The sequence below is a fragment of the Chenopodium album genome, chromosome 13, assembly GCF_948465745.1.
Source record: "Chenopodium album chromosome 13, dcCheAlbu1.1, whole genome shotgun sequence".
Lineage (NCBI taxonomy): Eukaryota > Viridiplantae > Streptophyta > Magnoliopsida > Caryophyllales > Amaranthaceae > Chenopodium > Chenopodium album.
In genome coordinates, this window is record NC_137846.1 from 14,728,930 (window position 1) to 14,746,888 (window position 17,959).

The following is a 17,959-nucleotide window of genomic DNA, read 5'->3' on the forward strand; positions in this document are numbered from 1 at the left end:
AAAAGACCACCCTAATCCAAATCCCAATCATAATGGACCCCACTTAATTTATTACAAATATTTAAAAGATAGATAAATAATGATTAATTTTACATTAAATTATTTATATCGCAAAAAAGCAAAAGGAAACACAGGTCAATAAAATTATTTAATATGAGTAAGATAATATGAAAGTTATGAGTATTCTATAGATACGCATAATTATATGTATATGTCAATATAATGTATATATATAGTATAGTAAAAAAAAAAAGGAGTAAAAAGACAATTTTACCCTTAGTTTTTTTTCTTAAACTTGTTTAATATGTTTTGATTGCATTTAATTAAAACCTAACTAAATTATCCCTTATAATGAGTCCCACCAAAAATAAAACCCCTCTATTCATCTCTCATCAACCCTTATTCATCTCCCAACCAATTCATTCAATGAATTGCATTGAATGGTTCTCGAATATGCTGCCCAGAAATTCATTGAATTGGACAACTCTCCAGTTGTTCATAAAAAATCCCTTACCCCCCTTTCAATTTCCCCATTCTCTCTCATCTTCTCCTTCCTCTTCTACGTTTTCTCTGTGAAACCCTAGCTCGTATTCCTCTGTTTTCTCACTTGAAAAATGTCAAAAACCCCAGATCGGAATGAGTCCCTTGCAAAGACGAACCATGGGAACAAGAGTGAGGCCATCTTTAGTCGCTATAGGGCTCAACGTGGAACTGGAAAACTGAAACCAGTTCGTCGTTGGTCGGGTTATTTTTCACGCTACTCTGGTGGAAAAATTAGGGCTAAACTCGTCTCACTCTCTTCAAGTGATGATGAAGAGGACGGGGGTTCTACTACGGAGAAGGAGAAGACTGAGGGTGGCGAAGACGAAGTGGTTCAAGATCTGACTATTTAGTGCCCAAATCTAGGCAAGAAGGAGGTTGCTAAGGTTGTTGTGGGTCCCGATCTTATTGTTGATGGTGAAGGTGGCCCATCTACTACACTGGCTAAGGTGGCTGACTCTTCTGATGAGTCAGATTTTGTTGAGATCATTGTCCCTCAACCGCCTGTGGAGGTGGTGGTCATACCTGACTTTCCTGAGGGGGTTGGGAGAGTCTTACCTGAGTCCCTGAAGGCTCCAGCCTCTTTAAGGTCCTCACCTGGGAGGAAAAGGGTTAGGTTTGTGTTCACAGACGACTACAAGGACTGGAATCCTTGTTACAAGGCCTACCTTAGGGACAAATACCCTAATGACTTCCCTCCTTCTAACTGATCTTGTAGCATAACTATTTCTAAACCCTTTTCTTTGAATTCAACTTGTTGGATTTAATCTTCTCTTGTTTAATTACATAATTGAATGTATATGTATGTTGGTTGGATTATGTTTAATGGTTGGATTAACTGTGCTGGATGGTATATGTGTGCTGGTTGGATTATTTTTGATGGTTGGATTTTGTGTGCTAGTTGGATTTACTCTGTGTTTGATGTTGGCCATGGGAATGCATGATTGATGAATGATGAGCAATGCCAAATGGTTATACAGTCCCCTATCTCTGCTGCCTTGTAGTTCTTACCTATCAGTGCCTTTTATTTTATGCTATGAGTCCCCAATGAATGCATAATTCTGTCCCCTAATTCCAAATGACAAAGGGACTCACTTTGACTTGGATATGTATGCTTATCTTGCTCCAACAAGTGCTATACGTTGAGGTAACAAGCTACAACATCTAATTGAAAACAAAGTATACCCTCTAATGGAATAGAAAGTCAAGCCTAATTTACTTTTGCATTCATTAGTTAACAAAAGGTTACATCTTAACAATCCCTGACCTAATCATTCATCACATGACTGCCTACAAATTGTTAAATGAAATTCTACCAAAATACACATAACCAAAGCATACAAAGCTAGAAGTAAAAAGATTAGCTAATGTGAGTCAAAAACCATATGTGAGTCCTTCTTTGGTTATGTGTGGAAATCATGTTGTTACTGAATGATTATGCTCTGTCTAACCTAATCTTCATCCACCTCTATCTCAATGTTGTCTACATTCTCTTGATTGACAGGACTGAAAAGTGTGTTGAGGTAGTCAACAACTTGTTGAATGAGTCCCCTTTCACATTCCAGAAACTCTAGTTTCAGTCCTAGCCTGTCCAACCTTTTCTTACCCATATGTGGTGGATTGAAGTTGTTCCCCCCTTGCTTTTCTAGGATCTTCTTCATTACACCTTGCAAAGTGATCCATGTGTATTTGTTGAGTATAGGGTCAAACCACTCAAAATCCTCATACACTTTCTCTATTAACTCATCTATTGTAGTAGGAAAGGACTGGTACTGCAACGATTGAATGACCTTGAACAGACCAAGGTCTAGCACATTTAAATCTGGAGATTGTGTTGGTTGATAGACCATCTGTATGTTAAACCCATCACTTGTGCAGGCTGCAATGAACTCCTCATCCATTGGAATCTGATGTGGCCTTGCATTGTCCCTTTGAATAAAAATGTCTTTAGGAAGACTTGGATGCCATTGCCTTTTAATTGCTGGAATGATTTTGTTGAGTAGTATTTTCCTGATTTCTTCTTTGGTTACACTCTGCACAACCTTTGTTTCCATCACCCCTGCATTTCTGTTTTTGCTTTTCTTCTTAGCCCTTTGCTGGTAGGTAAATGGGAAGATGTCATACTTCCCATCATGCAACATCTGCCCATTCATGTCATACAAGGGCTTACCAATCATAGCCTTGATTTTGTATCTCTTGGATTGTCAACATTTGTAGGGGTTTTCTTCCTTAGGTAAAAGGTAGAACCTCCTTGTTTCAGGCTTCATATAGAACCACTTCTCATCTATGTGTATAACCTGTTGCATATCCATGAAAGTAAGGTCCCCCAGTGCTGGTATAGGGTGAATATGCCCTAATGCCCACTTCATTCTTGCCACTTTATGGTTTGATGTTAGTGTTGGATGGTTGGCTGTTGTATGTGTTCTCAATCTGCCTTTTTTCTTTAAGTTATGGAGAAACCCATGACTTACTTTCAGAGCTGCTGCATAACTCCTTTCTATGGTCCTTTTATACAAAGGCACTGACTGTAAGAACTCATCTGAAATGTCTCTTGGTTTGGGACCAGTCCTGCCAAGTTCTTGCTTCAAACATCAATCACATTGCCCTGTGCTATGCTTTGCTTTACAAACTGCCATACTCTCAATGATGTGCTTATGTGAATGCCATATTTCCTTGCTGTTTGTGACAGAAAACCTTTTATCAGTTCCCCTCCTTGCATGTTTTGAAGGAAATCATCTACAATCTGTCTTTTTTTTTCAACTGTTAGTTGCTTTTTGCTTGTTGGTTGCTGTTCAACCTCTTCTTCCACCTCACTGTTGTCTGCATTCTCATCATATTCTTCCATACTTTCATCAACACTTTCATCCTCACTATTGTATTGATATGGCCCCTCATTTAACAGTTGGTCCACATCAAAAAATTCCTGATCAAAATACTCTTCCATGTTTCTTGTTGGTTGTTTTGATGTGTTGTGCAAATTTCAAGCAAGGTGATGATGTTTTTTGGCTGTTGTCGTTTTTTGAAGAAGTGGTGATAAACGGAACCCAAATGCTGCCCTTAGCTTAGGACTAACTTCAGATTAGGCAGTAAATATTTTGGACTAATTATGGTTGTAATTAATGGGTTTTCTTTTGAAGAAACTGGATTCTTGATTTGGTGCCCATGGTGGCTATGTTTTATTTTAATGCACAATGAATGCTCTTTGCCTATTTATAAGAAGACAAGTTTATGCTTAAATTGTATGGGAAATTTCAAGTGAAATTTGAATTTGGATGTAAAATTGATTTGAATTGAAAATTTTGGTGGAAAAGTGAAAATTTGAAACTTTCACACCAAAATTTGAGAAGTAAAATACTTTTCCTTTCCTTTGGACAGATTTCCAGCCAAAAGTAAAAAAAAAAAAAAAAAAAAAAAAAAAAAACCCCACTTTCTCTCTCCACTTTCCCATAAATTGAACCCACACGCAAAACAAATCAAAAGGGACCACTTTCTCTCTCCTACTTCCCTCCTTTTTTACAACTTAATTAAACCCACTCAAACATCATTAACCAACACTAAAAGTTTTGCCTAGGAGTCTGTAAAAACCCCCTTTGGTGCAGATAACCGTGGGCGGAGGGAGTAATTTAATTGATATTTTTATACTATACTTTATTTTGTCCCTATATGAATGTAATTTTAGTTTAATATTATATGCAAATTTTATGTGTAAGATTTATAGGAAATAAAAGGTCTTAAAAAATTTAGTACCCTAATTTTAATTAAGTTGGGGTTTAATTTAGGAAAGTTTATTTTAGTAAAGTTTTATTAGGGATGGGATTAGGAAAATGAAAAAGGGAAAGTTTAGGGAGAAGGGTCTTAGAAAAGGGGTATAAATATCCCACATATGAGGCAAATCAAACTTTGCCCAGAGTGGAGAAAATCCAAGGTAAACTTCTCACTCCTTTTTCCTTATTTTCTTTCTTTTTTTTCTTTCTCCTATTTCCCTTCCCCTTTTCTTTTTTTCAGCTGCCCTTCACCATCACCGGCCGCCACCAGCAGCGGTGGCCGCCAGCCACAGCAGCGCCAGCCGCCGGCAGCAGGCAGCCTCCGGCGCCGGCAGCAGCCTGGTGGCTGTCGGCTGCCAGGTTTTTCCGAAAAAAAAACCTATTCAATTCTAGATCTAAATATTAATTATGGGTTTTGTGATTAAAATTTGATGTTTGATTATGAGTATTATATTAATTAATTTTTCAGATTATGTTTTTATTTAAAAAGCCCCAATTTTTGAAACCTTAGGTTCTTGATTTATAAATTATTGAAGGATTATGATATATAATGGTGTAAACCTTTGATCAAAGTGTTTTAAGACTAAATTACAGCAAGATTTAATTAAAATATAGTGCTGGAATTTTTGGTAAAGCATTAAAAATCAAGTTTCTTTAAGGAATTTTAATTACCCATTAATTGGATTGAATTATGATGTTTGAAATATAATTTCAGCTTAATTTAAATAAATTATGAGGGGTTTTATAATAGTATATATTGCTGGAAATTTGTGTAGAGTGGATTTTAATACTCTTCTATAATTTTAAATTGTAGGAGACTTTGAAGTGAGCGATTTTTATTAATTGTGGCGATATTAAGATCGTATACAAGGTACGTTCGCGTACTTAGCATAATTATGTTGATGTAATAGCATGCTAAATGTGTTTGATTGATTACAAGTAGTATCATGCTAGGTTTGGAAATGGAATTTATGATTTGGATGTATTGGTGATTGGATTACGAGGCATGATTTATTTGTGATGGATTATTGAATGGAAAATAATAGCTTAGAATATTATTTATGAACCACATATTTATTTATGGCATGATAGAGAGCATGTTTAATTAAACTAAATGTTTAATTTGGTTTGGAATATTGAAAAGGAATTTATTTATGGTTCATATAATTTTTATTGATGCTATAAGCATGAGGAAATGAGCTATATATGTGTCTATGTACACGAGGAATAAATTGTATGTTGGTGCCTTAGTGCACTTAAGGTGTTTTTAACACCGAGGGATAGGATTTGTGGCGCTTTATGCGTTTAAGGTGTCTTTGACACTGAGGTAGAATTAAAAAGGGTTCAACATTGAATATTATGTGGTCACTAATTATTCAAGAACTAAATTGATATATTTGATTGTTTGAATAATTATTGTTGATTGAATTATTATGGTTTGAGAGTCATCACCAAGTTTAATAATCGGTAAATAACGTAAAGTGAAAGAGATTACGCACCAAAACTCTTGGAACGTATATACCTTGAGTATGAACATATGGGGGGAGTTATGGGGTTTTATATTTAACCATAACTTCTAATGGAGTACAAGACGCTGTATATTCCTTTTATTATTATTATGCGCAGGAATTCCGCCACTTACGAGTGGTTTTTGATGCTGGCACAATTAGCTCCCGTGTCAGTAACCTCAATTCATTGGGGGAGGTTAGTGGGAAACCCGTTCGATGCGTAATCAACGCTAAATAAACTATTTAGTGTCTAGTGAGAACTTTTATTGAATGTTGTATGCTTGAAAAACAGGTGCAACCAGGTAAGTCGTGTGTTGATAGGGAATTGTATGCTAGTGTGTTAATTACGCTTATGTACTTAGCTTTGCTGATTGTGTGTTTTGTGTGTTTGTTGGCCTTGTCTTTATCTTGGCCCTATGATGACCCATTTTTAATGGAGAGTAGTGGAAATATGTAGAGATAAGCTTTTCAGGTGATGAAGCATATTCATGAATGGGTATGAGTGAAGAGCGTATCATGCTAGTTTTCATAAGTATATGATGTGTTTATCACTTTAATTATTTATGATAATATTATTATGCATGACTAACGAAAAAGGGTTTTGAATTTGGTTTGGTTTTAATAAGGGCCTATAATGGTTCCAAGTTGTAGGTTGATTTTATTTTACTTCGTTTGACTTTGGTTTGACTTTACTTTCGTGGATTGACTTTTCGAGTAGACTTGTTTTGAAAGGTTTTGAAATTAGTCTTCCGATGTGTGTCTTTGATAATTGTCTTAGCCGTTATCACGGTGGCGGTAATGTCTTAGATATTCCTATTTAAAGTTTTATACAGGGCAAAACAGGTATTTCAAAAGAAAGGAATATCTACGGTGTTACATAGAAGGTATTAAATTATAATTGCTTTATTTAAGATAGCGGAAAAGAGCGAAAAAATATTGTTTGTGAAGGTGACACGTGGACCTATTTTTTTGAGTGTCCTCTGTTTTAGTATAGTTATAGATTGATTGATTAATTGATTGATGGTTATTGATCGAAATTGCCTCCAAACATCAAACAACTCCACAAAACTATAAAAGTAAGCATTCTACATTTGTACATTAAGGTTAGGTAAATCTTTTCATTGGGTGCATACACATACATACCATGATACCAATTTAAGAGGGCACCTTAGCTTCTTAGAATGTGATAATCAATTATGTAAACAATTGGTCAATGATTGACACACAAATCCTGTAAATAGGAAAAAAATATCTATTATGAACCACCACAAGTCTCTAAAGTATCATTATTATAGTTAAATTATCTAAAAGTATTAATAAAAAATCTAAAAAATTTGACTGATTTTACTAAAGTGAATTAATAATATCTCACGAGATTAAACTATTTTTGTTAATTTTCGATATCAAGTTAGGGGGTGTTTAGTTCGCAAACTGGTATGGGGTTGGAATTAGGAATGAAATCATAGTGGTATGAGTTTGAAACTTGATTCTTAATACCATATGTTTGGTATGTTTATAGAATGCAATTTTTTTCTTTTATTTGATATCTAAAAATATGGGAATGAGCCAAACTCACCTCCTCCGAAGGTTTCTAAACCCCATACCTTGGGAATTTGAGGTATGGGTTTAAAATTCTTAAAATCATAAAACAAACATAATTTATGAGTTTAAACCATTCTAAATACATACCTTATACCTTAGTTACATGAACCAAACGCCCCCTTGGAAGTTCCTCCCAAATTCCCAATACCATCATTATTCAAAGCAATTGACATTTGCCTAAAAAGTAACCTTATTTAACAAATCAAGGAAAAGCATTAATTCCTCCACACACCACCTCAATCTCCCATTCTCATTTGTGCAATTTGAAAACAAGAAATGAAAAAGTTAATCACTTCTAGTTTAGTACCATTATTTGAAAATGAGAATGATTCCCAGTCAAAGCTGCTGTTATCTTCAGCAGACAAACTTTGACAATGCATTTCTTGTTTGATAAAAAATTATTCATGGTTGTTGAAACCTCTGACTTAGTTAAAACTTTGACACTGTTGTTTTGGCGCCTACTTAGCTCTTTCAAGGTGGGATCTTTTGGGTCTACGAATTACCCTTTTTTTACAGTCTACAAATTTCCTTTTGTTTAGGTTCTTTCCATTAAGAAAATCAACCAAATACCCCCTTATTCAAGCACTTTATTCTCCCTTTTTTCTCATCTGGGTACAGTGATTTCTCTGTAATTTGAGGTAATTTTTGCTCTTTTTTGAATCTAGTGATAATTTAATCATATGGGTTTTGCTTATTTTATGAATTAATGTTGATTTGTGTTCTTGAATTTATGTGGGTGCTTGTGATTTTATCTGGGTATTGAATAATTTGATCAGATTTTGCAAATTTTGAAGCTTAATGTTTATCTGAATCCCTAATTTACCTTTTGTTTGATAGTTGATCTGTAGTTGGATTTTTTTAACTTTTTTTCCCTGTGTTTGAACTGATGTGGGTTTGTAGTATGATGTTAACATGATTAAGTATCTTTTTTGTGTTTATGTAAAGCTGTAATTATGTTGATTGGGATTAGGTGATATGGGTTTCAGTAATTATGTTGGCACAGTGATTCTTATGAGTTCATATGCTTTAATTGCTTTGTACAGCAGTCTGTTTATCTGGTTTGAGGAGTATGCTACAAGGTTAGGGTTGGAATTTTCAGGTTGGAGTGCCGGGCGTTTCGTGCTCGGATATTATGGGACAACTGTGTTCAAAGAGTTTGAGAATTGAGAAAGTGAATGTAGATGCTGATCCATGTGCAGTGGGTGGGGGTGTTCAGTCCAGTAATTTGTGGACTTCTAGACAAGCTGATTTGGGTGTAGAATCGAAGCGGGGAAGCTTGGAAAAGCAGTTTCGTGATCAAGATGATCAGCAACCTGAGGAGCTTTACTCGAATCATGTTCGCTGCAATAATATAAGGGAGAGTGACCTTGATGATTATTACGATGGAATTCCTCGTGTTCCGACAGCGTTATCACATAAGTCAAGATCAATGAGGTCTACTCAAGCTGCTGTTGCAAAGGTTTGTTGATTTATCCATTATCACCTGAACATGGCAAATAACCTGTTACTTAGGATTATAGTTTTTTTTATTTTATTGGTATGGATATACGACAGAGTAATTTGGTCAAAGTAATAGCTAAGATAATGGATATCACATTTCTTGAACCAGTCTTTGAAGAGGAGTCTTAAAGTATATCTTGATAATTTGCCTACATTTTTCCTTTATCTTGAACTAATTGTCTCAAATTTACTTTTTGTGGTCTTTGAGGTATATTTTATTTATTTATTTTTTTTTACCTTTTTGTAAAGTAAACAATTTATAGCCGAAACTAAACTAAGTATGCTTCATATATCCTAAATGTAAACTATGACCACAATAAGAATAATTGCACATCTTAGATTATTAAATTTTTTAAATTGCTTAAAGTTTACTAACTCTTGACTTTTGACTTTTCATTTGAGACATTCCATTCATGACTCTTGGAGTATGTTATAAGTTATCAAGGCCCTGCTCCTTTCTTCTAAATAAAATAAGTTTAAAGGTTATAAATTTCAATAAGCTTAAGCTTTTTTTTTTTTTTGGGTGTTAGAGAGCCATAAGTGCGGGGGTGAGAATCGATCCCAGGACTTCCTAGAATCGGGAAGGAAGCTCTAACCACTTGAGCTTCCCCTCACTCTCATAAGCTTTAGTTAGTTTATGACAGGTCTTATAAGTTCATTCCAACTAAAAAAAAAGGTTAAGATAGTAGCCAGTAGGCTCAGATAAATCAAATTTAGGAGTTCCATTTTAAAATAACATAACCTAATAGATGTTTTATGAGCTTTGATTCGAGAATTTCCATTTGAAAAATAGGCAGAGAGAGTATCTTCTCTTTAAATATACTTTGTATCTGAAGTATATTGTGATTATTTATTTATTTATTTAGTTTTTATAATCTTCGCACCTTGTTTGATGTGCTTTTACTTAATGCTAATTTCTTTGGCCTCTTTTTTTTTTTTTTTTTTTTTTTATTTTACTTTTTGGCAATTGGACCTTGAACGGAGGATTTTTATTTCAAAACTGATCAGTGAATTACTTGAGGCAAAAGAGGAAGAAGACGCTTGCTATATTCTGATATGAATTTATTTGGGGGTGTTACTGATGTATTTTGTCAGTGTGTGAATTTATTGGCAAATAGAATCATCTTCTCCATCACAAGTTTTTGCAGTATGTGTATGTGGAGGAATCAAATTATATACAACTAGTTCTTGCCCTGTTTCAAAATTTGGGAATTTTAGACTGTAACATATGAACTATGGAGCTTTATGTAGGAAAGAAAAAGGTCCATTGACTTCTACCCTTGCAGCCTTGCATCAAATATTGCATTAATTGGTCATAATAAGGGAAAAAAATGGCAACATTGAAAATATTTCAGTAATTGCTAATTGGCTTTTGGCTTTGCAAATTAACTTACTTTATTGATAAAATAAAACGTACTTCGTATATCCTCTTCAATTAAAAGTAGAGGAAGTGCATGCTAATTATCCAAAAAATATCTTGAAAAAAAATGCAAACTTGAAACTTCTGACTTAATTAACTGCAACAGAAATATGACAGTCCATGGAAAGTATATAAATAGATAAAATTAAAAAATAAAAAAAAAAAAATCTAAAAGAGAAGCCAGATCCTTATAAATAGTACATACCTATGAGTTGAAAGAAGTGAATTGAGATACACAATGGATTTAGATGTCTTTATTTGTGATTGTAATATTGTAATGTGCACCGTTTCCTACATTATATTTTATCATTTGGACTATAATCCACATTTAAATCTTCATTGAGCTAAATCAAGCTCATGTGAAAAGAGAGTTTGACCACATACAAGCAACAAGCCAACAAGGTTCCATACTAAAATCAATTGGTAATAGGTGGAGTAGCCACTAGACTTATAAATTTGTCTTTCTCCCTATTATTCTATGACATGGAACAAGAGTCCTGGCTCACATGTGGGTTATATTTTAGCAATATTATTTGCTACTTATACTATGTTAATTTATAAAAGTCTTCTGCAATAACCTTCTCTTTTACTACAATATCTTTTCCAATAGGTTTAGTCTTTTGTAGGTTGACTCTTATTTCTGCTTGTTTAATTCTTATCTGGGTTGGAAAGGTTATAATCCTGATCTGCGTATGATTTGACATCTCTGCTTGGGGCTATTTTAAATCTTTTGGTTATTAGCGCTTATTGATTGTTAGAGTTGTCTTTTGTTAATAGTTGTCAATGTAATCTACAACTTGTTTCCTTATCTTAAACATACTTTATAATCTTGTACATTTCAGGTGTCTGAAGTGAGCGTACGTTTAGGCAGGGCTGGCACCATGGGGCTTGAGAAGGCTGTTGAGGTCTTAGATGTGCTTGGTAGTAGTGTCACTGACTTGAACTCAAGAAGTGGATTTGCTTCAGGAGTTATATCAAGAGGAACTAAAATCACTATTTTAGCTTTTGAAGTTGCGAATACCATCATGAAGGGTGCTTGTCTTATGCATTCCCTGTCAGAGTCGCGTATTTGCCAATTAAAAGAAGAGGTTCTTCCTTCAGAAGCTGTACAAAAATTAGTGTCCAAAGATATGGATGAACTCCTGAGTATTGTTGCTAGTGACAAGAGGTAGTAATTATAATCTTAAATGATGCCTTTGCAATTGATTCATATTTCCGCCTTTCATTCTATATTCACTCTTTTGAACATATGTTGTTTAATTTCTGATAGGGAAGAACTAGCTATATTTTCAGGAGAAGTCATCCGCTTTGGGAATCGCTGTAAAGACCCTCAATGGCATAACTTGGATCGTTACTTTTTGAAGTAATAGCAATAGCATGATCGTTAGTATTTTCTGTTGATAAATTTATTACAATTTGTTTCTCATGTCTGTTGTTTTATGCTCATTTTTTATCCCAGACAAAGCAGAGAAGTTGGCCCTCGTAAGCAACTGAAGGAGGATGCAGAGTCAGTGACGCAGCAATTGTTAATTTTGGTTCAGTATACCGCTGTAAGTACAGCATGCTTTCGGTATTTAATCTGGGAATTTATTGTTGTTTGGGAGCTTATAAAGATCCAAGTTGGCATAAAACATATTTTTGGTTAAAGATGCTGGACATGCTAAAAAGCTTTATGTGAGAAGAAACTGGAATGGAATCTAATGCTTCATATCAGCTCCTTGACCTGCAGAATATTAAGAAATCCGCTCTTTAAATAGTAGAGGCTCGTCTGTTTCCCCTATATATCAGACTTAAATTAGTGAACATTTTACCTAGAGATGGCAGTGGGTAGTTGTGAGTCATATCAGGCCCATGTGCCTAGCAGGCTAATTTTGCTCCAGCCCATGTACTAAATAATTGTTTTAAAGTATTTGCCAAAAAAAAAAACCTTGTATGTTTCATTTTAACTAATTTAACTTAGTAGATTTGACTTATTTATTGATTAAAATATCTTTCGAATTACAAATAACTTGTTATTTGATTTTCTAAACTTTTGTTATAGTGACTTAATGTGATAGTACTCTGTCATTGAAAAAAGTAGGAAGTATTTGTAATTAAATTATAATATGATTGAAATAATAGAATTTAAGTAAATAATAAAATGTTAATGTAATTGAAAATGTAATTTCAATGAATGCCCATGGGCCATTTTTGTGCTCCCAGCCTCCCATTTGTGCCATTTTCTGAAAACCTCGGCTCAGGCACAGGCCACATCTTCATGTCTTTTTTTGAGTTGTTCCTGGCTTGTGCATACACAATGTTTCATATAGGTCTGACTCCTGTCTATATCTAATTCTACCTATATCTCGAGATGAATAGAAATCTTACAAAACCATGCAATTATTCTTAAATTGCTGAAGGATGTACTTAAATGCAGTACAACTACAGTTTGTTATGTTTACCAAATTTCTTTTCAAAATTTTTTTTTCTTTTATAATTGATATTATGTTCTGCTGTTGTCAAAAAAAAAAAAAAAAAAAAAAAAAAAAAAAAAATTGATATTATGCTAGGTATTACTAAAGAACTGCCACATATTGGTTCTAGCATCCAAAGATTGCTTACTTAGACAGTTAATTCTTGTAAAGATATTATATTTGCAATATGAAATACTTCATAGAAAACAGCTAGATGTGTAACCTTGACCATTTATTTGTTTAGAAATAATGATTATTAACAACATGAAAAACAATACTCCCTATTTCCTCATATAAAAGTCTTATATCCCATTTGCACATGTTTTTAGGAGAGCTAAAATTGTGGTGTTTGGTTGATTAAGAGTTAATGAAAAGTAGTAGATATTTCCTCCATTGCTTTTTAATCACAGTGTTTGGAATTTTACACTATTCACGCACTCCTTTGACCGACTTATCCATTTTTATGCTTGGAAAAATATGGGCATGTTGGATCTTGTTTGATTCGTCTGGATATATATTTCCAAAATATCAACTTTTTATAATTTCTACTAAAATAAAATTAAAGATATTAATGAAATATAATGTGCTTTGACAAGTGTGAAATTCCCAATGTTGGAATTAATAAAGGATGGAGGAAGCATACTTTAAATTTTTTTGATAGGGGTGAGAGAAAGTGGGGAACCATTTACCTGGGAGAGATAAATGAAGAATCAAATAATGAAACCAAAACAATATTCGATTGAAATGGGACTTTATAGAGACTATATATTTGGGTGACATGAGACTTTTATTGGGGATGGTGAGAGTACCTAATCAAGTTGGAATAGAGGAAGTCGAAAGGAAAGTTTAAGGTGGTGTACACAAAATCAAGTTCGAGCGGAGCCGTGGAGGGAGTCAATTTGAATGTTTAAGTGAAATCATCTAGTATAACAAAGTCTTGTCCCTTGGGTTTATGGCATTGGCTCCGAGAGTGGATCGTAGGATCTTTGTGAAAAAATTACATTTTCCGAACTTAATTTCTCAAAAAAGGTTATATATGTTCTTTTTTCTTATGCAAACCTTTTAATTTCTGGATTACAGGAGCTGTACCATGAGTTGCATGCTTTGCATAGATTTGAGCAAGACTTCCAAGGGAAATGCAGGGTAGAGGGTAAGTATGACCATCTTTTTCATTAAGCTAACATATCTTTATTATTTAAGCTTCTGTTTCCCATGTTATAATCATTTAGTCAAAAATCCAAACACATGATGACTTTATTTTAAATTTGACTAATGTTTTTTTTTTGAGAATCCTTTGATCTTGTTGATGCTGTGAATGTAAAATCGTCAATGAAAATGTAAAGCCCTTAGATCTAGCTCATCTAGGCAACCTAGCTTATTCTAGGCCACTAATATTAGCATGCTCCTCAAGTGTGGGATAAAAATTATGGAATTCATATGCTTTGCCGTAGGAGAATTACTAACTATGATACTGTTTCACAGTGCTGTAAGAATCTGTCCCTCAATTGGCCAGTTCTTTGGGGAGTTGATTGTAGTTACCCCTGAAAATTTTCTTGAATAAAATTAAAACTAGGTTGATATTAGTGAACTGGTGAGGATTTCTTTGAATTTGAAATAGAATTTGGAATTTTTTTCCAAAAAGAATGTCTGAAGTTGATTAGCATATGATTTCAACACCTTTGGCATGTGTGTATAGGAGAAACTCTCTTATCCTTTCTTTCGTGATTCATCATTTCTATTGCTCCCTCAATTGAACGTATAGTTCAAGATTCATGAACATTAAATATATTTACAACTTTTGAACTATATTTTCATCTGGAGACTAGGATGTGATCATGGTCTCAAGTCCATAATATAATATTTGTTGTAACAGTCTTTATTTTAGCTCTGATTCTTTACTTTTATAGCACTGAAGTTTGCCTGTATTTCAAAATATATATATATATATATATATATATATATATATATATATAAAAATCTGATGGCTGTCAACATTGCCTTTACAATTTATGAAACTGCACTCTTCTTGCATAGCTGACAAGCTTTGCAATTTTTGCATGAAGAACTTAAAAAGCAGAAGAAATTAGTCAAGAAATTAAAGAAAAGATCACTTTGGAGCAGAAGTTTGGAAGAGGTATCATATCTGCTATAAATTTAGACACGTGAAAATATTGCTCTGTTGTTTCTGCAATCAGTGGATAGTTAGTACTGATTTCTAAGAAATACATGTGTTATTGCAGATAATGGAGAAGCTCGTTGACGTTGTCCTTTTTCTGCATACGGAAATTCGTAATAACTTTGATAATGATGGTATGTTACATATAATATTGACCTAATGCTTTAATGTATAAATACCTCTCACTTCTTTCAAAAAAAAAAAACCTCTCACAGCAAAAAAAGCAAAAAAAAAAAAAAAAAAAAAAAAAAAAAAAAAAAAGTGTAAGACTATAAGAGGTATTTGTAAAAGTGCAATAACATAGAAGTGGGTAGAAGCTGGCACTGTTTTGACCATGTACTGCTGGAAAGCACCTACAGATTTTAAATTACTAAAGCTTTTAAGGATTCTTTATTTTCATTTTTTTTTTTAATGACTTAACTAAAATTTCCCGTGTAATTATGCATTCCAACGGCAACCTGAAGATGCTGTAGAAAAAGTTGAAGATCCTGTAGGCAAATCCCAACGGCTCGGACCAGCTGGTCTTGCTCTGCATTATGCAAACATTATATTGCAAATTGATGGAATTGTGAGTCTTAAATTTATCTCTAGTATTCATTTACAGACTACATATATATAAAGTGCTAAACAAGTACTACTTTTATTAATAAAGTGCTTCATATATCTTTGTTTGAATTTACCTAAAATGATATTTGACTCTTTGGATGGGTAAAGAATGCATCCATATATAGGTATATTCCCCCCTTAGAATAATTGTTCATTAAGAAGAAAGAAAGAATCTTTTTCCTAAAGGACTAGGAGTCTAGAAATGCTGCTGTAATAAGAGAAAGAGAGGTTTCAAAAATAATGAACAAATTGGTGCAAGAAAGCTCCCTATGAATAATTAATTTTTATAATTGGTTCCTTTTAAGCTTCGCAATCGATTCTATAGTTATTGGCAACTAATGGAAGCAGGATATTTGTTATCTAAACCTTATCGAATAGTAGTGTCATCTTCTAATTTTTGATAATAATCCATTATAATCCACTAAAAGGGCTCTACGTGCTCATGAGCACCACTGAGTACTGACCTCAGGCTCTTAAGGACAAATACCTTACAACATGTTCGGTTCCTCCAAAATCATTCTGTGTTCTCTGAGAAATTTGAGTTTTTTATTATGTTCTCAGGTGGGTAGATCAAGTTCCATGCCTGCTAATGCTCGGGAATCGTTGTACCAAAGCCTCCCGCCAAGTATAAAATCATCTTTGCGCTCCAAGCTGCAATCATTTCATGTCAAAGAAGAGGTTTATTTTTATTTTATTTTTTATTTTAAATTTCATGGAATGAATCATCAACTGTTAATTTAAGTTTGATTTACAATGCTTAGCTTCTCTTTGACTATAAGCTATCTTCACGTAGAAATAACTTATTACACAGGGTAGAATTATTCTTACAATGGTATGCACTTTGCAAGTTCATAACATAAACTTTTAACCCTTTCCGCTACAGCTAATAAAAGGTGACCTGACTTGACAAGCCAACCCTAAGATTATTGAAAAATAGCCAAAAAGGTGACCCGACATGACAAGGCAAACTTGTAACATTTGCATACGATGTGGATATTGCTAAAATTTTGTTTCATAATTTACCTGGCCTCTACAATTTGAATGGCAGATATATAAATGTTTTATATCTAATCCTTGAAGATAAATGATGCATTTTCTTTCGCAGTATTTTTTTTATTTTTTATTTTTTTTTGTGGCATTGGTTGTATGACTCCATTTTTCTAATGTGCAGCTCAGTTTGCCAGATATTAAAGCTGAAATGGAGAAAACGTTAGAGTGGCTTGTTCCAATTGCTTCCAGCACTGTCAAGTGAGATGACCTTTCTTCCAGTAGTTTACTTTTATTTTGATGACTCCTAAGAGTCATAAATGTGTTATTATTTGGCTTTATCCTTCTAATGCCTTTTTCATTTTTTTTTTTGACTTGATTGCAATCAGGTCGCATCATGGTTTTGGTTGGGTTGGTGAATGGGCAAATTCTGGGTAATTTGATTGCTTATTTACTTTATTTTGATAGCTTCTAATAGTATAGTGCACTGCTCCACTCCTATCTTATTATGAATTTTCTATTCACTTCTTAAAGTTGTTACAATTGTTTGATAGATACTAGAAATATACATTTGCAGGTTTGAGGCAAGTGATACATCTGCAGAAAAGGCTGATGTGATTCGCATTGAGACACTGTATCATGCTGATGAAGCGAAGACGGAAGCTTACATTACTGATCAATTGGTTTGGCTTCATCATTTGGTTTCCCAATCAAGAATATCGAGCATAAATTTCAGTATCAAGTCAGTTTCAAAACCCCCTGTTCCTTTACCCCCACGAAGAAAGCAGCAGGCCTCTGAAGTGGCAACTTGCCATGAACTATCTAATGTGCCGACAGCAGAAGAGCATCAAATATTGAACATCAATGATGTAGAGAATCAAACACCCGAAGTCAGCAAGAGTCTGGATCCTGATCCTGTTAAAGGACAGGTGGATATAATCAACCAAGTGAGTGTCAAAGGTTAATTAAATTGATACGCGTCGTTTTGATCTGGTTAGCCGATTTTACATAATGCAATTTGGTTCCGTAACTGATGACAAAATTCCTTATAGAGTTCACGCGTGGTTGAGGAGCTAGTATAGTTATAATGTTGTATACTGTGTTTTTGAGAAGATGAAGCTAGTGGTAGTATTTATGGTCTTATATAGAGCACAAAGATGGTATTCATTTTCTTTGCTATCAGATGTAAAGTTGCATATCTTACATTCTTACATTACATTAGAAATGATAAATCAGTTGAGATCTCCCTGAAAGGTGCTCTTCGGTTCCAAGTTCTCTAACTTGTTTCCTTTTTGATAAATTTGCACCCTCAATCGTGACACTGAATTCGATCAAGATGAATAAGGATCCATTGTATCAATAACTAATGGAGATGAGACAAGTTTTGATTATTATTAAGGTTC

General features: G+C 33.9%; 2 protein-coding genes across 3 annotated transcripts; one reads left to right on the plus strand and one right to left on the minus strand.

The window, feature by feature from the left end:
* Positions 1–1,991: 1,991 nt before the first annotated feature.
* LOC145575271 (uncharacterized) lies at positions 1,992–2,717 on the minus strand. The gene has a single exon (XM_081633160.1). It carries the CDS (start codon positions 2,715–2,717, stop codon positions 1,992–1,994), a length of 726 nt encoding a protein of 241 aa, XP_081489286.1.
* A 4,939-nt stretch (positions 2,718–7,656) lies between these two features.
* Positions 7,657–17,731, plus strand: LOC145574623 (protein PSK SIMULATOR 1-like). 2 transcript variants are annotated; one of them, XM_081632454.1, is made up of 13 exons: positions 7,657–8,052; positions 8,458–8,873; positions 11,177–11,502; positions 11,605–11,697; positions 11,794–11,884; positions 13,868–13,937; positions 14,851–14,921; positions 15,028–15,097; positions 15,428–15,531; positions 16,131–16,247; positions 16,741–16,817; positions 16,946–16,990; positions 17,134–17,731. In XM_081632454.1, exons 2-13 carry the CDS (start codon positions 8,547–8,549, stop codon positions 17,519–17,521), a joined length of 1,779 nt encoding a protein of 592 aa, XP_081488580.1. In that variant the 5' UTR covers positions 7,657–8,052; positions 8,458–8,546; the 3' UTR covers positions 17,522–17,731. The 2 variants fall into 2 exon arrangements, with proteins under 2 accessions (XP_081488580.1, XP_081488579.1); XM_081632453.1 differs by having other exon boundaries at positions 8,461–8,873.
* Positions 17,732–17,959: the final 228 nt, after the last annotated feature.

Bases quoted from the DNA above. Each gene is read 5' to 3' on its own strand.
- LOC145575271 (XM_081633160.1), bottom strand. From the start codon at position 2,717: ATGATTGGTAAGCCCTTGTATGACATGAATGGGCAGATGTTGCATGAT.
- LOC145574623 (XM_081632454.1), top strand. From the start codon at position 8,547: ATGGGACAACTGTGTTCAAAGAGTTTGAGAATTGAGAAAGTGAATGTA. The intron at 8,874-11,176 runs GTTTGTTGATTT...TGTACATTTCAG, and splicing joins CTCAAGCTGCTGTTGCAAAG to GTGTCTGAAGTGAGCGTACG. The intron at 13,938-14,850 runs GTAAGTATGACC...TTTTGCATGAAG, and splicing joins AGGGAAATGCAGGGTAGAGG to AACTTAAAAAGCAGAAGAAA.